Here is a 23251-nt window from a genome sequence, read left to right on the forward strand (position 1 = left end):
TCTCAGCTGAACTTTTCTTAAGGTTCATTCCTCCTTTGCTTGTCACTGGCTATTTTATTTTTGCTTAACTTCCTTTTCTTCTCTGAGCTACACCCTTACAGTGTGAGAGGGGGTAGGCGGAGACAGTTATTAATTCACTTCATTCATTCATTCAGTGCTGGGGGTTGAATCTAGTTCACTGCACTTGTCTAGTATGCATGAAGTCCTGACTCAGTCCCCAGCACCACATAAGTTAGATGTAGTGGTGCATGCCTATAATCCTCAGGCAGGAGGATCAATAGTTCAGATTTTCTGGGCTAGAAGGCACAAACCTTTTAATTCCAGAACTCTGTGAGTTCAAGGTCAGCCAGGTCTATACACTAAGTTTCGGAACATAGTGATATCCTGTCTCAAAAAAAAAAAAAAAAAAAAAAAAAAAAAAAAAAAAAACTATCCAGTGAGTTGGAGGCCAGCCTAAGCCATATGGAATACTGTTTCAAAATTTTTAAAAAAATGGATGGATAGCTTTAGGTTCATAGCAAAGTTGAGTGGGCTACAGAGCATTCCTGTATCATCTGGCTCCACAGATCCATCTTCCCCACAGCAGAGGGATACATATCTGCTATCATTGGTGTGCCCAACATGACCTGTCCTGACCCCTGCAGGCCGTAGCTAGTATGAGGGTTTAGGTTCAGACATCCTCTGCGGCCTTGCATCTGGCCTTGCGTCAGTCTGTTGGGATGCCCATTTTGCAAGTGGGGAAACAGAGGCCCAATACTGGATTCTCTCTTTCCTTATCCTTTGGTCTCTGGCACTCCTCCATGTGGGAAACTAAGACCCAAAGAGGAGGTAGGCTGAGTCACGTGCTTTCCAAAACTTCCTGGGAGGGCTTCTCCAGTGATCTGCCTTCTTCCACTTCTAGTTTCTGTTCAGCCTTCTGCCCATGGAGGTCGAAGGCAGCCAACTATGGTCCTCACCAGGTGTGTTGAGTCCCCTGTGAGGATGGAGCAGGGTGTCTATCCCCAGAGTGGCTCATGTCAACTAGAGTGAACCCTTGTGACCCTGTTTCCCCACCTCTGTCTAGAGTCCCTCTTTCCTCCAAAAGAAAGGCAACAACTCTCCCCTCATGGAGACCTTGGTAAAGCTGCTCAGAGCCTTCATGGAGACCCTGAAGTCCCTGCCAACTGTAGCTCCTGCCCAGGGCCTCCATCAGCATCACCTGCAAGGCCCATGCTCCAGCTCCTGCAGCTGTTTCTGAGAACAAACCTGTCTGGTGCGCAGACTGCATTCCCAGGTCCATCAGTAGCCCACGCCTCATCCTCGCCCCCACTGGAGCTAGAGGGCACATTTCTAGGGGAACCTGGAGCCTCCCAGCCTCCTGAGCCCTCAGCAGGGTCTTCGGTCTCTCCTGGATCCTCCACTCTACCTCCAGGCTTTCCAGGAACTCCTTGGTCACCTGCCACTCCAGAGAGCTCTTTCTCAACCTTTGGGGCAGCATTCCAGTGGCCTGTGTCTGCCACCCATTTGACTGAAGCAGAAGCACCTTCAACGACTGGTCCTGACCTCTCAGAGACCCTCCGTACCCCCTTGAAGCCTCAAAGACTCTCTGCTGCTCTCCTGGACACCCCCACCCCTGCTCCCCAACAGCCTACAACAGACATCTCAAAGAAGGAAGAGTCTACCATCTGAGTGGATTGCCATGCCTGGGACACACCAGACAGAGCTCTCTGTCAATGGCCTAGTGGGTGTGTGTGACCCTGGGGGTAACCCAGTGGGGTCTCAGAGAAGATGGTCTATAAGTCAAGGAGAAAGGCAGTGGGAGAAATAGCTCAAACACCTGACTTTTGGACTTAGCCTCTGGAATTGTGAGAACATAAATTTCTGTTTAGCCCCCATCTTTGACTGTGGTATCGGTTACAGTAGCCCTGGAACACTAAGCCAGCAGTGTCTGCTCTTGCTTGTGCAGAGCCATGCCTAGTGTGATCCTGTCGCTGCACACTCTTGACACTGATGTCACATAGCATCCATCCTAGAAATGTTTTGGGGGTGCCTATTATCTCTGTCATTATGCTCTGTTTTCAACACTGATTTCATGCAATGTTCATTTCAAGATGTGTTCGGAATGTTCCCATCCCTATTCAAACACTGAGCTGCTAATCTCTCTCCTCACAAGTTCACAGTCCAGAGCAGGGGACAGCTGCTCAGACGATAGGTGTCGGAGGCCAGTGAAGGCCGGGAGAGTGGGGGGGGGAGTGGGTGGAGAGGAGTGGGTGAGAGAGGAGGACCAGAGCTTGCTCCCTACTGTTTTCTGTTGCCCCTACTCACCACTTTTACAGCAGCGGATGCGTTCCCATTTCTAATTTCTTGCTTTTAGAATCTGGGTCGGGGTGGGGGTGGGGGGCAGGGGTGCTTCCAACTTTTCCTGTTATATGTAGATTCCTTTGGAAAATCATTACAGTCAAGAAATAATTTATAGCTGGTAATTAAATGAATGTGTTTGCCACAGTGGGATTAATAGGTCTAAAGGTAGAGAGGTCAGTGGTTTTGTGTTGCTAAGTAACCACTGGAGTAGAAGGAATGGGTAAGACTAGCTGAGTGGTGCCTGCCTGAATGTTTCTGTGTGGTACCCACTCTGGCCAGCAGGCATCAGTGCTCAGCTGATCCACATCGAGCTCTTCCCATGAGAAGCAATTCAATCCGGAAATAACTCAGCAAAAGCAAGGGCTCCTTTCTATTTGAGATATTTATCTTTTATGAAGTAATGTTAATTAAGGGATAGTGGCTCACCCTGTAATTGCAGAACTTGGGAAGCTGAGGTTGGATGATCGTGATCAGGAGTTCAAGGCTAGCCCAGGCTACATGAGATCCTGTCTCAAAAACCAAGGCTGGCCGGGCGGTGGTGGCGCACGCCTTTAATCCCAGCATTCGGGAGGCAGAGGCAGGCAGATCTCTGTGAGTTCGAGACCAGCCTGGTCTACAAGAGCTAGTTCCAGGACAGGCTCCAAAGCTACAGAGAAACCCTGTCTCGAAAAAAACAAAAAAAAAAAAAAAAAAAAAAACAAGGCTGGGCAAAGTGGCACATGCCTATAATGCCAGCCTTTAAGAGGCAGGAGCAGGTGATCTCTATGAGTTCTAGGTCAGCCTGGTCTACATAGTTCCAGGAGAGTCAAGATTATATGTAGAGAGAGTCTGTCTCAACAACAACAACACCCCACAAAAACCAAGCAAACAAGATATCCTTCTCCCCAAACAACACCAAAAGTCAAACTGAGATATTTAATTTTTCCTCCATAACTTAGCATTGGCCACTGGAGGGGGGAGCTAAGAAAAATCTTCTCTAGAACCCAGTCATACGCTGGGCATCACTGGCCCGCTGACCTCTGTCAGGTGTTGGTTTTAAATAGCAGTAACTCATGATGCTATGTGGAAGGCTGTGTTCTGAAGGCTTTATATGATTAATTCATTATTTTCACATAAGCCTAGAGGATAACAACTCTTACTTCCTGTGAGGGACACCGCAGGTAGGAATGGGGCCAAGGACAGGTGATCTCTGGAACCATCATAGGGAGGCAGGACATGGGACTGGGTGGCCCTTTCAGGTTGTCCTTTCGGAACTTGCAGCCACTGGACACACTGTGTGTGTGGCCTGGAAGCCCTTCTTCCTCAAATCTGGAAAACTCAGTATCTCTCAGTGTCACCCCTCCTGGCTTCATTAGGTCTCCACTGTGCCTGTCCCTTGATCTGTCTCTATGACTCAGAGGCAAGTGCCCAGTGAGGCCTCTATCCAGGGTACACCACAGGCCTGTCGTGTCAGAGATGCCCAGTGACTGTGGACCACAGGAGATGATGCTGAATCAGTAGCTTTTGCAGTCTGGTGCATCAAAACAGGCCTTGATTGTTATTCTTCCTGCTCCATCTGCTCTCTGCCCATCTGGGCCTGTGGGAAAAACCATCTAAAAAGCAGACATACCTCTCTTATTTTAATTAATGTATATAAGGATTTTTCTGCATGTATATATACCATGTGTACACCTGGTGCCCACAGAAGTCAGAGGAAGACATTGGATCCTCAGGAATTAGAGTTACAGATGGTTGTAAGATACCATGTGGGTGCTGGGAACCAAATCCAGGTCCTCTGCAAGAGCGACAAGTACCGTTAACTGCTGGACCATCTCTCCAGGCCATGTGTGTGTCAAATCTGACAGTCCAAATCGAGTGTTCCAGTAGCTGTGCCCAGAATGGTTTGGAGTGCCTACCTCAAAAAGCAATCTATTTTTTTTTTCTTTATTTGGGCAGGTACTCTGACTGAACCAGTGCTCTGTTGTACTAGCCAAGTGTTCCACCTGTGACCTGTGGCCTCCATCCTCCTTTTACCCTTTAGTTTCTAAAGGTTTTATTTATGTGTATGTCTGTATGTGCACATATGCGAGGGTACTGATGGAGGGAGGCCAGATGTGGGCGTCAGGCCCCTTGGAGGTGGAATTACAGTTGTTTGTGTGCTAGGACCAGAATTCTGTTCCCCCATAGAACAGTAAGCTGAGCCATTTCTCCCACTCCTCTTTCACATTTTGGCTGGATACCCAGGCTGGCCTTGAACTCACTATGTAACCTAGCCATGCCTTGAACTTGTGGATCCTCCTGCCTCAGCCTTTCCAGGTGCTGAGATTACTGGCGTGTGCCACCAGGCCCGGTATCCAGAACCTGTTTTTATCTTTTAAGCATCTTTCTGAACGGAGAGGTGGGAAGACATTGACGAGTCAGCTCAAGCCTTCTTATCTGTCTATAACATCCTTTGCTACTTTTATCAGTGACTACTCCTCATTACAGCCCTGTGGTTCTAAAGAAAAACGCCAATCACCTCCAGGTCACAAGCAGAGCCAATCTTAACATCTCTTTCTCCTGTGTGCAAGATATTTTGGTCCAGGATGGATACACCATTCTAGGTGGACCAGTCAGAGTCCTTCTTGCTACTGTGGGATTTTCTCCCCCCGATCTGTGTCCTTCCTTCTGATGTGAAATCCCAGAGCTAGTAGCAGCAAAGTCCTTGACTTCCAAAGTATGAGAGAAAGAAACTGAGAGGCAAAGAGAATGAAACGGGAGGAGAGGAGGGAGAGAGGGAGGGAACAGATGCTCTGACTGCCAGGCCTGTGACTGACTGTTTCCTTCTGCATCTTCCTAATACCATTCCTGAAGTCTTTCTCTTCATTCATGCCAGTCACTCTTGGTTTATCTTATCATGGACACTACACGGTGGAGTCTTGCTTCCCAGCATCCTGGAGACTGAGGCAGGAGGAATGCTGAAAGTTTGAGATCTGCCTAGCTACCATAGTGAGTTCTAGGCTAGCCTGAGCTACACAGTGAGACCCTGTCTAACTCCAGCATACGTCATTGACCCCAAGAGAGCAGTCATTAGCATCAGTGGCTTTGGGAATGCAATCTTTATTCTCTCCCCAGAACAGGGCTTTGCAGAGCTCCCAATAGCTGGGGTTGGCGCTCCTGGATGGGAAGGCCCCATGAGCCTTCGTGTCTGTGTTGGGGGTGTGCCTGGCCATCCTCTAAAGGAGGCCCAACACTCACACAGCAGGAGCCAGACCAATCCTGTTATTTGCTCGATCAAACACAGTGAAATACAGCCTTAGGAAAACATCCCCCAGCACCCACATCTCAGGGTCGGAAGAGTCATCTAGGTCTTCTTCGAAGTTGCTGGAGCAGATGTGTGAATGACCCTAAAAAAGAAGGGCACTATATGAACCCAGCAGCCAGCTGCTCAGCCTCTTGCCTTTTTTTTTTTTTTTTGAGCCAGGGTGTCATGTTGCCCAGTTTGGTTTCATACTCACTAGGTAGCTGAGGGTGACCTTGAATTTCTGATCTTTCTACCTCTGCCTCCCAAGTGCTGAGATGACAGATGTGCATAGCATGCCCACTTTATGCAGTGCTGGGGACAGACCTTGGGGCTTCCTGCATTCTAGGCAAAAGCTCTACCAACTGAGCTACATCAGCTTGGTGTCCTCCCTTCACGAGCTGTGCGGCTCTTTCCAGCTGCTTCAGGGTGGCTCGCCCAGCTGGGAGAAGAACCACTTGTAGCTCCCTTCCTACGCTGCCATTTCATACCCTGGACCAGCTGGTCCCTCTGCAGAGCAGGCCTTTCCTGTTCTCCATTGGGCAGCCTCTGGATGGTGCATGACCATCCTCTTCAGCCACTGCTTCCTGGGCTGGCACACTCATCTGTGCCCCTGACCTGCAGATCCATCTAACCCTGCTGTCTCTCTGCACGGTTCCCCTGGTCCTATTTACTCAAGGCTTCTCTTGTCTTTCCTCTGAAACCTGGGAAACAGAGTGGTGCTACCATGCCTTGCTGATCCCTCAATATTTATGGAAGGAGGAAGGATTGCCAGGTTGGCTTTCGCTGTCATGGTGGTTGTATGGGCAAACTCCTCACCTTCCGGATGTAGGCACTGGCTGGCACCGGGTAGGTAACACCATTGATGGTGAAGACAATATCAGGTAGGGTGTTGATGGTGTCGCAGTTGAGGACATACTGTCAAAGTGGGAGGCTGGAGGTTAGCCCAGTCACTCCCGCATCAGTGTGTGGAGAACCCAGATGGCCCTCCCACGCAACCCTTTACCTCGCCATCACTAGAGGCCTTGGCACCAATGAGATTCTGGATGTTAAGGATCACGTTTCGGGGGCCAGTCAGCAAGGAGGTCCCTGTGTCCATAATACCTTGGCAGCCACCTTCACAGGCAATGACTCCCCCATTCATGAAGATGCTGAGAGGCAGGAGCCAAAGAAGACACCAGGATTTTCATACAGCCCACACTCCCCTTCCCTGACTCCAAAACATCCCTTCAACTGTCCACACCCACTCTCCTGCTTGGTCACTTTATCTTTTAAAATTTATTTATGCTTAATTAGTTATTTAGAATAAATGCCTTACCTCGTTTTCTGAGCTTGTCTCCAATGTCCTAGCTTAGACAATCCCCCTGCTTCAGCCTCTCCAGTGGCTTGAACTACAGCTGGATGCCACCACATCTGACTCTCCTTTCAGTTACCTTGTCTGTTTTTTGTTTGTTTGTTTTGTTTTGAGACAAAGTCTTATGTAGCCTAGGCTGGCCTCAAACTCACTTTGTAGTCTGAATGGCCTTATGTTTCTGATTCTCCTGCCTCTACTTCCCAAGTGCTGGATTACAGATGTGCCCCATCATGCATAGTTTATTTGATGCCGGGTTCAAACCCAGGGTCTCCTACATGCTGGGCATGTAGTCTACCAACTGAGCTATATCCCCAGCACCATCCTCTGGGACATTGAATGCACTGAGTTGTTCCTTGTCTCAGGGCCTTTGCAATGCCCCCTCTGACTGGCTAGTTCCTCATCATCTCCCAAGTTCCAGCCTAATTGTCACCTTTTCCAGCTGCAGATTCAATTCAGTCCCTCTCTTGGTCCCTTCCATCGCTCCTTATTCATTTCTAACAAGTAGTGAGGCAGCAGGCAGTGTTTACAGGATTCCCCGCTTCATGTCCACATGCTCTGCTGGATGGCATACAGTGCTCCACAGATGGCCAGGCTGCCCATGTCCCTGAAGGAGGCTTAAGCTTCCATCTGGTGACTCTATGCAGTCTGCTCGGTTTTTATCTCCATGTGCCTAGGTGTGGCAGGTTCCCAGGTGCCCTGTTTTCTGTCCCGCCCACTACCCTGCTGCTTGGCTGAGATGTCAAAGTTTTCAGATGGAGGATGGAGACTTGTCTCTGTTCCTATCTGTTCTCTTGTGTGATAATCTCACTGTGGGCCCAGGATTTCACCTACCTTGGACAAGAAGCCCCAAGTCCTGGCCAAACCAGGATGGTGGTCACTCATTGTGATTCTTTTCAGCACCGTAGATCCACTCTGCGACCCCTCCCCGCTGCCAGTCTCACTTTAGGGCTTTGTATGTTCCACCTAGCCCCTCTGCATGGGCCTTTTCCAGATACTCCTGCCTGTTCAGGTTTACAGATGCCCTGTCCTTCAGTTAGTGCTCTAGCCCCAGGCCTGACCTCCCTTCTCTGGCTGAGATTCTGAGGAGACCTGGAGGGGTTACAGGCGTTTGGCTTTGATGGGTGTGTCTGCTGGAGACTGGATGTCTGTGTGTATCAGTGTGTGGTGCTGTATGCATGTTTCTGTGGTTGTACATGATCAGGCTTCTGTTTTTGTATGACTGTCTTGTGACTTCGTGTGTCAGCACAAAGTCAGTACCTGACTTTGCATGTGATTGTATGTGTCATTGCAGGTGCAGTCATGCATGGACATGGGCCTGTGTTACTCCATTTGTGTGTATGTGTGTTTACATGCTGGTGATAGTATCCAGGATCAGGAATCAGGTGTGTCTATGTGTATATGTGTGTTGTGTGTACACATGTTGGAGGTAGCATCCAGGAGTAGGAATCAGGTATGTGTGTGTATGTGTGTGTATGTGTGTGTGTATACATGTTAGAGGCAGTATCCAGGAGCAGGAATCAGGGGTGTGTGTGTGTGTGTGTGTGTGTGTGTGTGTGTACATGTTGGAGGTAGCATCCAGGAGCAGGAATCAGGTAGGTGCTTACCTGTCCAGAGTTAACTGCCAGTAGCTGGGTTTAGACACAGGCACCCAGTGAAGGTCTCCACTATAGTAGGAGGGGTCCACTCCACCCAGCATCAGCATGCTGCCCTTCTCATCCTTGCTGGAAGGAAGAGGAGGGGGAAGGGCTTACTGTCTGGTAGAGACTAGTGGGCAGAGTCTCTTAGACTTAGCAGCACACCTGACCCTGCCAGCATTGCTTTGTGTTGCTGGTGTATTAATACAAACACACACACACACACACACACACACACACACACAGCCCTGCTCAACAGGCCTCTTGGGAGTTCCATGAATTCATGGACAGGGAAGTTAAGGCAAGGAGGGCCGAATACCTGCTCCAGGTCAGCTATACAGCTCACGAGTAGCAAAGCTGAGGTCTGAATGTGGATAGCTGGCTACAGAGCTGGACTCAGGACACCCCGCCATTCTGTGGAGCACTTGGGCCCCTCTGGAAACTGGAGCAACTTTATGGTTAAAGCATAATTTGTCAGAGGTGTGTGACTTCTACCTGTCTAGACATTTGTTTTCCAGAACACGGAGGCCTGGGGCAGCCAGGAATGTGCTTTCCAGCTCACACGGGGCTAGCTTCACCTCAGGGAGCCCCACCCCCACCTCAGGCCAATTGGTTCTGTCTGATTTGTTGCTGTCACAGACAGTTACTCCCTAGGCATCTTTCCCCTTTACTGCCTTCTTGTCTTCTGCCCCCACTTATCTGTATCCTTACTTGAGGTGTGTACAGAGAGGCACTCTGTGCTTAGCAGCTACCTAATGAGAGTAGTTGAATGAATCATTATGGACCAGATTCAAGTGTTCCCAAGGGCCAGAGAGTCTGACCTGCTTGCTTAATGCTAGAACTGCTTGGTCATGCTGGAAAGCTGAGATTCCTGGAGCTCAGGTTCCCAAAGATCCCAAAGCCATAGAATAGACACGCAGACACACAGCTGCCTCTCCTTCTGACAGGTGGGACCGACTCCCACACTTGGTGGAGAAGAGACACATATCAAAAGGACCCTGCCACCTGTGCTGTGCCTTCGTGGCTGTCCTCCTCTGGGTCCTTAGCCCATCAGGGACTTCAATGGAGCTGAAGAGCTGATGGCCTGACTACCGTCATGGGGAAGAACCGCTTCTCTCAGCACTAGGGCCATCCTGGGCAAAGCCCTTCTCAGAGCCTTAGTCTCCTCATCTCTGACTGAGAAGAGGGACTAAGGGAGTTAGCAAGTCTTCCCTAGAGGGGCTAGCTGTCAGCAGTGGAGGCAGTGCACACCGGGAGACATCCACGTCTCCTGAGTGACTCAGTGCCTTGCTGCTGTGCAAAAGCAGCCACAGGCGAGACGGAAATGGACAGTCCAATAAAACCTTGTTTACCGAAGCAGATTTCAGGCCAGATTGGAGTCCAGACCACAGCAGGCAGACACCTGGACTAGACTATGTCTATGGAACCTTCAGGATCAGAGGGTCAACAATTTCTAGTGCAACCGGCAGCCTAGAAAAAGGGCCAGTCTGGCACAGGCTCACCTGCTCAAGTAGAAGGCAAAGAGGTTCTGGGGGATGAGGCCTTGCAGCCACAGGTTGTCAAAGACAGGCAGAATTCCCTGAAGGCTAAGGTCAGGGTAACCCAGCCCCAGGATACCATCGAAGACCGCATATTCCATGAAAGTGCCAGGTTCCTCCAGGCTCAGGCCAAATGCCTGGGCCACAACCATGAGGTCCCCAATCTGGGAGAGAAGAGGGTGTCTTTACATTAGGTTCTGAAACCAGGGCTATGGCATAGCTGGGCTTTGGTGGGAGTGAGTGGGGAGATGGTCTGACCCATAGAGTATAACTGAGTTCTGGCCATGCCATAGGCCACTTGGATGTGAATCCCATTCAGGGTTGGACTGGCAGGTTCCCCTCTGGTGCTGTGGGGTATCACCAACCTCCATACCCCGATGCCATCTGATTTTATACTCTTATCCAAATGGGGAAGCTGAGATTCTGAGTGTAGCCTGAGGGTTCCCACTGAAGATGAATGGAGAGCAAGGCATTTTCAGGGAACTGCCCATGGTGATCGTCTCTGCACCCTTAGCAGGCAGGAACCGCTATATCCGGGTGTTTAGCTGAGTGTAGTTTTGTTTTTAAGACTGGGTCTCACTATATGTCCCTAGCTGTCCTAGAACTTGCTATGTACACCAGACTGGCTATGAATTCACAGAGCTCTGCATGCCTCTGCCTTCTGGAGTGCTGGGATTAAAGGCCTGTGCCATGCCTGACTAAGCCACCAGGGTTCTTAGGAATATTTGGACTGTGAAAAACCTGTGTGTGTGTGTGTGTGTGTGTGTGTGAGTGTGTGCATGCATGTGAACACTCAGGGATTTTGCTAATTCTCAGGTCCTTCAAGGCCTCCCAGGCTAAGAGCCTTTTGGTGGAACACGGCTCTCCTGAAGCCGTGCTCTGCTTTTCCTGCCTGGGTGCTCAAGGCCCCTTCCCTGACTGTCCCCAGAGGCCCAGACCACAGGGCTGTCTCCTGAGAGCACTTCTCACTTGCCTGCTTATTCTGGCTTTCCAGCTGTGTGACCTTGGGCCTTGGCTTTCCAGCTGTGTGACCTTGGACACGGCACTTGCTCTCTCAGCTGGGGAATGAAGCCCTAGCAATGCTGGCCTTGGACTTGCTGAGAAAATTAATGGAGTTATTTTGAAGAATGTGCCCAGGCTTTTGTCTGGAACAATGTGGGTCATGCAAGTGACTTATTTTTATATTCTTCTTTCCCTCTGCTACTGGCAGAACCAACTTGTGTTCTCCTTTGGGGAAGGAGCTGCAAATCTGAGCCTGGGACATCTGTACCTAGAAGAACTCACAGTTAGGGGAAAGTTACTGGGGAGGGGAGCCCCACAAGGTGGGTGGCCAGCTGGAGCAGAAAGGCACTCCCAGATGATGCTGCCAGCAGTGTTCACAACCAGAACCAGCCCTGTGGTAGCCCCTGGTTCCCGGGTTACCTTGACAGTATCATAGGCAAGAAATCCTGACATCTCTCCTGAACTGTAGGCGACATTCACAGGTCGGCCCGAGACCAGGAAAGTGGAAGACCGCAGAGGGTTGAAGACATTGTGGTTAGCTGCAGGACACAGGCAGGAGGCGACCCTCAGGTATGCTGGGATAGGAGGGGTGATGGAGGGCAGGGCAGGGCAGGGCAGGACAGTGTGCTCACCGCAGGCTGGGCTGGAGCAATAGATGGATGGTACCCATAGGTAGGCAGAGCCAGTATCCAAGACGACCTTGAACTCCTGAGGGGGCGTGCCGATGCTGATGACACCAACGTAGACCAGCTGCAGGAGAGGAGGGCCATGGCTAGGGCTGGTCTGGCTGCCTTGTCTGCCCCCTGGCTTCTGGGGTGCCTGCCTCCATGGTGCTGCCCACACTGTCAAGCCTCTGCTCAAACCAGGGCCTCCTTTTAGGAACACTCCATTCTCTCTCAAAAGTTTTAAATTTTTTCTACCTGTCAGGAGCCTGCTTAAGTGCCTCCTCCAGGCTGCCCTCCTGGGTCACTCCAGGCCCTGGTGCTCTTTGCTTTCTCCAAAGTCAAAATAGTTACTATCAAGACTATTCAGCCAGTCCTTTCACTGGGCATTTGTTTACACTCCCTTGCCTTTCCCTCTCTCCTGCTCTCCTCCTTTCTTTATGATAGGTCTTCCTATGTAGCTCAGGCTGGTCTCAAACTTTTGATTCTCCTGCCTCAGCTTTTGCTGGGATTGTAGGCATGTACCACCATGCACAGCTGACGTTTGTTCTTTGCCTATTTCTCTGGCTAGGCTGTAAGTACTGGAAATGGAAACTAAGCTTAGTCAGGTGTGGTGGTGCATACCTTTAATCCCAACACTCAGGAGGCAGAGACAGGTGGAGCTCTGTGAGTTCGAGGCCGGCCTGGTCTGCCTAGCAAGTTCCAGGCCAGCTGGAGTTACACAGTGAGACCTGTCCTGAAAAAAAAGAAAACCAAACCCGAAGCAATTAGGCTTTGCTCCTCAGGAATGACAGCATCGTGCTAGGTGACCAGTGTCCAGCCCATCTCAGAGCTCACTAACTGGTCACTGGTTGAGATCTGAGTCTGCAGCGGTGGGACTCCTCTACCTGAGATACCAAGCTTGATTTGCAATTGTATTTGCTGACACTGGGTTAGATACTGGCTCGCCCTTGCTTCAGGCCCAGGGATTCACTTATGTGAATAAGAACAAAAGTCCAATTGTTCAATAACTTGTCATCAATGTAGAACAAAATGTCTGCGTGGTGATCACTGGTCATTGCTAGGTGCAGTCAGCCAGCACAGCCCCAGATGGGGTAGGAATGTGGTTTCCTTGGAGTACCAAATGAGGAACAATGGGAGACACAGGTCCCTGTTCCTCACCCATGAATTTTTTCTTCCATGTGCGAGTGTGTGGTGTATGGGCGTGTGTAGGTGCAAACAGAGGCCAGAGGAGGGTGTCAGGTGTCCTGCTCTGTCGCTCTGCACATCATTCAAAAGAGACAGGCTTTCTCACTGACTGTGGAGCTAGGCTGGCCGGCTACAACCCCAGTTACTCCTCTTTCTGCTCCGCCAGCACTGGGGTCAGAGGTGAGTGTAGCTACATCTAGCTTGTGTGTTACGTGGGTGATAAGGATTTGAACTGAAGTCCTCACACTTGAGCAGCAGGTGCCCTTAACTGCCGAGTCATCCCAGTCCGATTCCCCACCCTTTCTGGCTTGAGGAACCCTAGCCCTAATACAGTATTCCCCAGAGGGGCCGCAGTGCTGGGCAGTAGCCCTAGAGGGCGCTCGCGAGCCCCAGCTCCAGCAACACTTACATCTAGGTAGTTCCTCATGGGCTCATAAGTTACTGCTGGGTTCCTGCGCTGCTCAAGGAGCACGTGGGCGCGGCTACGAGGGTACTTCTCTAGGTAATCCTTCAGCATGTCACTTTCCCGCAGGTTTTCTCGCATGGACTTAATCTTCATCAGAGGGATTCTTTAAATGAGCATTGGGAAGGAAACTAAGTGAGGGGGGCAGGGGAAAGAGAGAGACACACAGAAACAGAGTTGGGGGGGACCATGGGGGCACCGAGGCAACGCGCACTAGGGCAGCTGCACGGTGAATTTTCCAAAGACCATGACTGGATCAGGCCACACAACACAATGGGGAGCGCATGGCGGAGTGCCTGTTTCCAATCCTGGTCTGGTGTTCTCGAGCAAGCCATGGGACCATTCTAAGCTTTAGCTTCCCTTTCTGTAGAGAAGATGGGACGTAACTCTCCTCACGCTGATTGCTGATGGGGTTGGGGTGATGGATAGGGAGCACCTGGCATCTGGTAGGTCCTAACAGTGACAGCTGTTGCTGTCACTCTTCCCCGAAGCAGCCTGAGAAGAGGGATGGAGGATCTGGGCATATGACACCCAGTTTCCTTTCCTTGTGACTCAGCTTTGGTCACCATGCTGGTTACAGTCAAACCTAGGCCTAGGAAGTAGCCCCCTTTTTGTTTTTTGTTTCTTTTCTTCCTGAGACAGAGTCTTTTGTATCAAACCTGATATATAACTGAGGACGACTTTAAATTTCTGATCATATCATCTCCACCTCCCGAAAGCTGAGACTACAGGCAGGCACCGCCGTACACAGGAGGAAGTAGGTCCTCTGGAGCCATCTCGGCTCAATCAGAAGTGAGGGATGAGAGGAAAACATAATATACAAAGGAGTTGGTTAGGGAAATGATGAGGCCTGAGAAACTAGAACCCAAAGACAGAGACACTCAGAGGTGGGAAGACTTGGGGAAGATCTGTAGACACAGCCACGTGTGCTGAGAGAGATCTAGAAGACAAGGGAGAAGAAACACCCCTACAGTCGCACGAGTCGCACACTGAACGATTCTGGGGAGTGACATCCGCGGAGCCCACGACGTGACTTGTGCCCTTGGAATTGGGTGATCCTGAAGACTTACCCCAAGACTTCTGGGCCCTTCCGGTGCTCTTGGCAAACTATCACTGATGAATGGACACCTGAACTTTATGAAGGCCAGGGAGGATTTTATTTCCTTCTCCAGCCCGGGGTGGGCAGGGGACTAAGAGGGTCAGACAGTTGTACAGGTTGAGAGAGAGCCCAGGAGGACAGCTGCTCCATTCACCCTGTACTTACTTGACCAAGCACTCTGAGAGGGCCACAAGCCAGAGGACCCCAAGCCACTTCATGATCGGGTTCAAGGCGCTTGGAAGAAGTGTGCTGGGCCTGAAGCTGTGTGAACTGCTTGTTAAATAGGCCTTGCCTGCTTGAAGCTCTAATCAGCCCCGGAGGGCCACTAATGGGGCTTGATAAGAAACGCAAACTTCCCCAAAACATCTTTACCCTAGCAGGGGCTGAAAATTCTCAGAATCCAGGGCGTTTAGAGGCTGAGAATGTAACACCAAGCCACCCGACTTTGCTCTTGCTATCGTGGTGATAAAATCACTGTGGATCAAGTGGCAAAGTAAGTGCCAGGTGCCGTGTCTGCCCTCCAGGTCCCATGCCATCCCCAGCTGGCTATAAGGTGTGTATCGCTGTCTCTACGGGCCTCATTAGAGAGCAGGTTGCTGAGGAGTAGAAGGCCAAGTCTGACAGTCCGAGCTGGGTATCCAGGACCCACTTGGTGGGAAGATAGAACTGACTTCCACAAGATCTTCTTTGACCTCCATACACCACTGTGGTGGCACTTAGGTGCCCACCCACCCACCCACCCACAGAAAATATGAAACTGTAACATTAAAAAATGTAAAATGTATTCATGATAAATGAAAGACTTTTGAAAAGTTTAATTTTCTCCAAAACCAAAGAAGGACAGGCAAAGCAAGTCCTTGCCTTCATGAAGCTTGCAGTCTGGAGCAAGGTGGGCCTGCTCATGACCTAGGAGGTAAAGTGGGTATGAGGCTGGGTGGCTATTTTGGGCATGATGCTGCATTGTCTCACCACAAGGGGGCAGCCTCGAGTCATCTCTGACCTGCCCCTGCCAGGCTGGAAGGAAGTCATGGTGCCAGGTTGGGCACATTTTCGAGAAAAGTCAGAACCTGGATATTTATGTGAAATTTCTGCTTTTTAAATGTTAGCAGATGGGATATTATGATGGCTGCGCTTTGGTTTTCATACACTGTTCCCTGCTCCTAACTTCTTCCCTGCAAACAGGTGACAAGATACCCTACATCCCAGAGGGGGCATACTCCACGCACAGTGGGAAGGATTTCTGCGGGGCACCATGAAGAATGTGTTAACCTTAGTGCTTACCCATTCTGTTCTGTCACATTTTTTTACACTCTTTTTGTTTTTGTTTTTTGTTTTTTGAAACAGGGTTTCTCTGTATATCCTGGCTGTCCTGGAACTCAATCTGTAGAACAGGATCCAACTCATAGAGATCTGTCTGCCTCTGCCTCCTGAGTGCTGGGATTAAAGGTGTGCATTACCACCACCTGGTGACATTTTGACATTCTTGTTGAGGCTCCTGTGGCAAAGTCTCCATAGAAAAGCAAATGGACAGGCTTTGGGGAGCTTATCAACTGGTGTAGGTACCTGTAGTGTGCTGTGCACTGCAGACTCTGAAGCTCGCCATTTCCGGGGATCCAGTACCCTCTTCTGACCTCCCTGGGTACCTTCACACACACCCCCACATACACATACATACACCCCCCCACACACACACACTCAGAGAGAGAGAGAGAGAAAGGAATGAATAAACAACCACAGATCATGGAAGTGTTTCCCCAAGCTCTGAGCCCCTTAAACTGAGGGGGGCTTGCAGGAGCCCTGACTTCTATCAGCTGGGGAGAAGTACAGAGAATGTAGCATGAGCTGTGGGCTGGCATCCAGAGCATGGTGCAGCCTCGGGCCTGAGCCTCACTGTGGATTGGACGGCAGTCTGCAGGTTAGACAAACCCATGACTTAAAAAAAATTCCCACTTAATGAGCACCTATTGTAACTCCCCCGATAGGATGCGGTTTGTCTGCACATCCAGACATATAAATAGGAATCTATTGTCTTTTTAAGCATTTTGTCAGAAAACACCCTTGGGAGCCCTTGGCCTGGCCTGGGATACACATGTTCAGCTCCTTAAACTGGTACTATATAGTACAGACCGTAGAATAATATGGCCCTGCCCCCAGGAGTCCAGGGCCCCTGTGCTTGTCACTCATCCCGGGGACAACACTGGGCAGGAAACCCAAACAGAGAATGGATACTGAGTGATGTTAAAGGTGGTGTTTGGGGCTGGGACTGTGGCTCAGTCGGGTGCTTGCCTAGCACTCTCTGCGATCTACCTCTGGCACCACATACACTAGCTGTGTACTGAAGATCAGTAAAGGGGGGAGGGGACACGGGGGTGTCAGGACTTCAAGGCCAGCCTGGATTATAAAGCGAGTTTGAGGCCAGCTTCGATTATATAAGATCCTGTCTGAAAACAAATGAATAACTGAACAAAGAAAAATTGAGCCCAATCTGGAGGTATCCATGTGTAATGCTAGCACCAGGGAGGCTGAGGCAGGAGTCTGTGGCCAGCCTGGGTCACATAGTCAGTTTTGGATCCGACTGAGCTATGTAGTGAGTCCCTGCCTGACCTCCTGGTAAAAAGGCAAAAGAAGCAACAAATAAAAACCCCAACAATCTTCCCAAACAAAGTGTAATGTTGCTTAAATAAGAGAGATTGGGGTTTAGGTACAGAAATTTTGGGAGCTTCTAGGTCCTGAATATGAACAAAAGCATTTATGGCAAAATAACACTCCTGTTAAAAAAAAGTCTGATTAAAAAAGAGATAAACATTTTAAAAGGGGAAACATAGGGACTGAGGGTATAGCTCAGCTGGCAGAGTGAATGCCTAGCACGCATGAACCCCTAGCACACGTGAATCCCTAGCACGCGTGAAGCCCTAGCACACGTGAAGCCATAGCACACATGAATCCCTAGCATACATGAAGCCCTGGGCTGGCGCTCCAGCACTGAATTAAAAAACCAAAAACACCCTCTCAAAAAGCCAGGTGTGGTGGTGCACACCTGCAATCCTGGCAGTAGAGAGGTAGAGGCAGAGAGCCACAATTCCAAAGTCACCCTAGGCTACCTGGGGAGTTGGAGACCAACCCAAGTTACATGAGATTGTGTCTGAAAAAAGAGGAGCGTGTAGCTGAGAACCTGACGCTGTCATCATTCCTGCTGTTGTCATGGGATACCTGTAAGATCGACTTTTAGGTTTGAAATTCTTCCATAATAAGTTGAAATGTTTCCTGTTTTTGGATTTTATTTTGATTTTGTTTGAGGTTGGGTTCTGTAGACTGACTTGAAACATGCCATATAGGCTTCAAATTTGTGATGGTCCTCCTGCCTTGATCTCCTAAATGCTGGGATTACACTAATATGCTGTTACACTCAGCCACATTTCCATCATGAAGTCCTTGTCCTCAGTGATATGTCCAGAGGTCCAAGAAGGGAAGACTTGGTCAGCCTGGCATTGGCTCTAGAATCTCCCTGTGCCCTGCTCCATCACCCCAGGGCTACCTAACCCAGTTTGCAACTTTGATGAGCCTAGGCCAGAGCTCAGAAGTAGGAAAGATGGGGTGATTTTGAGAAGTAACAAATTGAGGCTCTTTTTCTCTTTGGCTTTCTTGCCATTGAGACCATCTGTAGGGTAAGGGAAATCAACCTGCTTATGGAGGGAGAGAGAGCTCAGGTTGGAGGAGCGGAATGTTCTGGAGGGTGGCAGATACACAGTAAGTAACAGAGAGGAGAGAATTGTTGGTGTGTGATACAGGAGGGATCAGATGGGAAAGGGACCTTGGAAGGAAAACGGGAGTTTTCAGGGTAGGAGAGGTGGTGAAAAGGTCACGTAGGGTAGTGGGCCACGTAGGGTGAGCCAAGGGCTTAAACAGCTCACCTGGCCGCAGAAAGAAGACCTCAGACTGCAGCAGCACCTACGAGGGGTCTGCCCCACGCATGTCTTCCGGGACACGGGTGCTGGAGGCTGGATCTGATTCTTTGTTCTCCGATTCCTGTTTCATATGAGGCAGCCTGAGTCAGTGGCTGCTCCCGTGCGACAGGAAAGGGGACAGCTGCAGCCGGTGGCTCTTTGATGACTCTGGCTATTGAGGTCACCTAGAACACCTCTCATCTTAAAATCCACCTGCCCCTCACTGGCATGCCCGGAACTCAGAGTCCTCTTCCTGTTTTCCATCCTTTAAGGGAGGTGACTTGTCCCCCGGATCAAGTTTCTATTGAAGAGTCCTCAAATTTCCCATTGGTAACTTCTGCTTCATGACATTTCATAGAATCCAAGGGGCAGAGTGTCCCATGGAACACAAGGGGTCTTTGGTCTTGGTGGCAGGTAGGGTGTGATTTGGGTGGGTGGCACCTTGTCTGCCTTCTTCATCCTGAGTGCTAAGCAGACATCACCAGTTGATCCCAGCACTCCTGACCTCTGGATAGAGCCCCAGGGTCCTGAGTGACATAGATTCTCTTCAGCCAAATGTCCTACTAGTCAGCATTGGCTCTTGGTTGGGAGTGACTGATATTTATTTTCCAGGCCCATCTCCTTTCTTTGGAAGAGGGAACACTGAGACCTGTGACATGTGACTTACCAGAGTCTTTAATGTAAGGCAGGGAGTACTGGAATCCAGGGCTTCTGGGCTTAGGCAGTCTTTTCCCGGAGTGGGGTAAGGTATAGATGCTGAGAGCCTTGAGAAGGGGAGACAGAGATGCTCAATGATATGGGCAGCTCTCAGGGGTTTGCAGCTGCCCCACATTGAGGTTCTTTGCCTGTCTCCTCAGTTCCACCCTCACATCTGTATCACTAGATCCACAACCTTGGAACAGCGGGAGAGAGTCAAGGGGCCTAGGACCACAGGGATAGCTGCAGCTGAACTGGCAGCAGGTAGCCGCAGGTGGTACAGGTTAGCCCTGGACCACGCCCAGCTTGTCAGTCCACAGCATTTCCTCCTCTCCCATGTTAGTATGGCACTGGCTCATAAAGTCACAAGCACCTTCTATCTGGACTTTGCCAGCAGGAACCGGATGTCTTACGAGGCATGCAGCCCAACACAAAATTGTGAACTTACTCAAAACATTACAAGACTTTTTGTGTGTGGTTTTGTTGTGTTGTTACTCAACCATACAGTTCTTAGGTGTGAACTTTGAAATGACATCATGTCACAGGGTTGGAAACACATTGTAGTCTTTCTTTGGGGGAACCCATGGTTGAGTTGAGCAGCTCAGACAAAGCTGAAGTCCAGGGCTTCTTACCTCTGCTGCTCGAGAGCATCCTTGGAGCTTTGAGTACCCTAGAGAGGGAAGGAGATCACACATGCTTCTTGAGGACCTTGTTGCAGGGATCTGGCTGGGAAACAGGACAAGCCCCTGGAAAAGGCCAGGCTCTTCTCTGTTCCAGTGTCTGCCAGACATAGGCCTTGGGACAGGTACTGATGAGAGGGAATGCAGGAAGCAGGACCTGCCAAGGGTGGGACCATCATTTGGGTGCTACATGGTCACACCGGGGAAGATTAGACAAGAGTATTTACTCTCTCTCTCTCTGGCCCTATCCAGGGGCTGGGTGCACCTTCCAGGAAAACAGGAGAGGGCAGACAAAAGCAAACCAAGAGAGCAGAGCCATTGTTACAGGTAGACATGACATCTTCAGTGCTACTGAAGATAGTCAGCCTAGCCATGTAGCCTGATCCCAGAGTAAACTTGGCTTTGTTGACAGTCCTGACTGCCTTAACTCAATCACACACAGTCTTTCACTCTGAGCCAAGAAATCAAGGGTGAATGAGGCTTTAGGTCATGGTGGGTAATGAGGTATAGAGGTCCCCTAGGTGATAGTGTTATGTTCAAGTACAGAGGGAAGGCTACAGATGGGCAAGCAGCCATTTATTGAGCTTTGTTGTCTCAGGCCCTTGCAATTACAAATCCCCCTCTCTGGAATGTTTTTACAATTGTGGTGTCTTTCTTTCTTTGAGACATTTTACGTTTATGTTTATTTTTTTAAATTGTGTGCAGGCATGTGCATGCATGTGAGTGCAGTGCCTGCAGAGGCCAGAAGAGGGCATTAGATCCGGAACTGGTGCTGGAGATTGTGAGCTACCCGACCTGGATACTGGGAACTGAGCTTGGGTTCCCGGCAAGAGAAATGTACACTCAACTGCTGAGCCATCGCTCCGGCCCCACTGTGGAGTATCTTGAAGGAGGATGAATTCTGGACCTGTCCCTGGCATGACACATGGGGATCAGAGTGCCAGAAAGCAGAAGGGACTGGGCCAAGGTCAGGGTGCTTTAGTGGCATAGCATGAGCTGGGACTTGGAACTGGTCCTGACAAAGAATCTTCCATCTTCCAGCTGTGAGGTCGAGCTAGTAGCTGGGACTGGCCAACTGCAGAGTCAAAAGGATGGCTTTGTGGCCTCCAGGCCTAGTCTATAGATCCAGAGGACTCTTAACCTCCAACTAGTCCTGGGGCTGCTTTGGGGATTCTACGAAGCCAAGTCGAGGCATCTTTCCTAGTGCATCGTCTCCCAGGAGACGGTTTTCTGCCACCAGTTCTCCCTCCCTATCATCATACTCCAAGTTTGGTTACTCAAACGGTCCCCACCATGACTTGGCACTGGGGCAGTGCTTGCAGAAAGGATGTAGCCTTCCCCGCCCCCCCCCCCCCCCAATACTGCTGTCCAGTTTTCAGGTTCTGGTGGCTTGGGGTTTAGCTTTAGCAGGTTCCGACACCTGCACACCAATACCATGGCACACAAAATGGAATCTCTGCTTGCAAGCTAATGAATAAAAATTAGACAAAAATCACACAGGATAAGAGTTGACAAACATGGTCAAGCTCACCTGCCCCGGCTGGCCCTCCTGACCCTGGAGAAACAGCATCAGCCTGGCTTTCTGGAAGCTGCTGTAAACAGCCCTCACTCTGACCTATGAGACATTTGCAAAACAAATAGCACTGAGTCCCTATCAGGATGGCTGGCACCCAAGAGTGGGCAGCACCTCGCATAGGTAGCTGACTGTCGTCTGTACTGATTCCTTCTGCAGTAACTGTGTTCCAGGCTGGGGATGTGGTTCAGTTGGTAAGTGCTTGCCTAGCATGTATGAGGCCCTGGCTTCTACTTCCATCACGGCAAAACACTGTGTGCATGGCAGTGCACGCCTGTAATCTTAGCACTTGGTAGGTAGAGGCAGGAGGTCATTCTTGGTTACTTTGACTTTGAGAGTTCTAGAACAGCATGGACTACCTGAGACCTTGGAAACCCTGTCTCAAAAAGAAAAAAAAAAGTGACTGAAGAAGGTGGGTTACATGACCAGGCAGCCCATGAAGTACTGAAGGGGAGAGTGCTCTGCCCAGTGGGAACAATGAGGATTATCTTAAATCTAGAATCTGAAATAACAAACTTGGGAGCTCCTGTTGAAAATGCGATGGCACAAAAGAGAAAAAGATGTGAAATTGAAGTTGCCTTTTTTTTTTTTTTTTTAAAAAAAAAGGACTACAACTGTGTTTATAAGGCTGATGAGTGATTAGAACTTCTTGATTACAGCGTTGGAATGCTGCAGGCAGAGGGTCAAACTGTCTCAGAATTATCTCTAGTCTCCTTGATAGCCATTGTTCACCTCTGTGCCTGATCTCACATCCTTGTGATTGTCAGGTAAAATCTTTTACAGTTCGTTAACCCAGCAAACCCCTAGCTCCACCGAGTGGAAAGTGAAAAAGTACCCAACAGCATCTCAGACCCAAGCAGAGAGTTCCCCTAATTTTCTGTAACCCACTGATGCGATGTTCCCAGAAATGTATTTGAAAAATGCCTTGATATATGACTTGCTTTTGTTGTTACAAACTTCGTGAAAGTGCTTCTTCTACTTTGGAGGATGTTATTTAAGGCAACCTGACTCTGTGTCCCAAGTCATGGTCACTCTTACTTGGCTCAGAACAAAATGTCTTTCATTCCCTTTGAGATGAGCACTGTTTTGTGTGGACAGAACTAAGTAAGGTTCAAGAGAAGGAGCAGGAGGCTTTGGACCACACTGAGCCTGTTTCACTGGGGCCTCTGGACTTTCCCCCTTAGTATGACCCAGCAAATCGCCTTTTGCAGAAGCCAGTTTGTGCTGGTCTCTGACACTAGCAACGAAGGTCTAATGTAAAGTAAAGCGTGGCATCCAGGTGTCATGGTTTTCTTAGGCTGGAAGTTTATCTACCAGGGTCCCCCATCACCACCACTGCCGAGAGGGCAATGGGGAATGGCGTTCACTTTTCAGGGCTGGTTTGTTCCCATGCCGTCCTGGGGCTTATCACTCTGGGCGAGTGAGAATGAATCAGGTCCGATGTTTATACAGAGCTACTCATCTACAGAGGACTAAAGTGTAATCTAGGATTCTGACAAAGGGTGACTTTTAGGAAACCGACTCAGCTGTTTGCAGAGTCTGAAGAGGACACTCGGGACCGCAGTCCTTCTAATCCTGGGACCAAACTATGAAAATAAGTGTGTGTGGCAGGCCAGGGGCACCGCAGCACAAGTAGCCCGCCTGGGCCTCCCTTTGGAGATTCCAAGATTTAGCTCTCAGGACTCAGAGAGCGGTTTGAAAGGCATGCCTGCAAGTCTGCGCACGCGTACTCGCTATGGGCGGAGTCCGAACGCGGGGGCGGGGCCTTCCCGCGCGGGCGGGGCCGAGTGGTCCTCCGCGGGTGTGGCTCCCGGCTGCC

General features: G+C 49.9%; 2 protein-coding genes across 2 annotated transcripts in view; one reads left to right on the forward strand and one right to left on the reverse strand.

Annotated features, from left to right (window-relative positions):
• Vwce (von Willebrand factor C and EGF domains) overlaps positions 1 to 2089 on the forward strand; it is a 28319-nt gene extending 26230 nt beyond the window's left edge. The window contains exon 20 of the mRNA XM_038319666.1: positions 1064 to 2089. Within this exon, the coding sequence (XP_038175594.1) occupies positions 1064 to 1668 (605 nt within the window). The 3' untranslated portion in view covers positions 1669 to 2089. The remainder of the gene's footprint in view (positions 1 to 1063) is intronic.
• A 3463-nt stretch (positions 2090 to 5552) lies between these two features.
• On the reverse strand, positions 5553 to 14757 carry LOC119802973 (pepsin A-5). Its single transcript, XM_038314198.1, has 9 exons — positions 14705 to 14757; positions 13387 to 13546; positions 11760 to 11877; positions 11548 to 11666; positions 10090 to 10289; positions 8558 to 8674; positions 6606 to 6750; positions 6419 to 6517; positions 5553 to 5705 (listed from the first exon to the last, which is right to left on the reverse strand). Exons 1-9 carry the CDS (start codon positions 14755 to 14757, stop codon positions 5553 to 5555), a joined length of 1164 nt encoding a protein of 387 aa, XP_038170126.1.
• Positions 14758 to 23251: the final 8494 nt, after the last annotated feature.

This window comes from Arvicola amphibius, chromosome 1, assembly GCF_903992535.2.
Source record: "Arvicola amphibius chromosome 1, mArvAmp1.2, whole genome shotgun sequence".
NCBI classification, from domain to species: Eukaryota; Metazoa; Chordata; class Mammalia; order Rodentia; family Cricetidae; genus Arvicola; species Arvicola amphibius.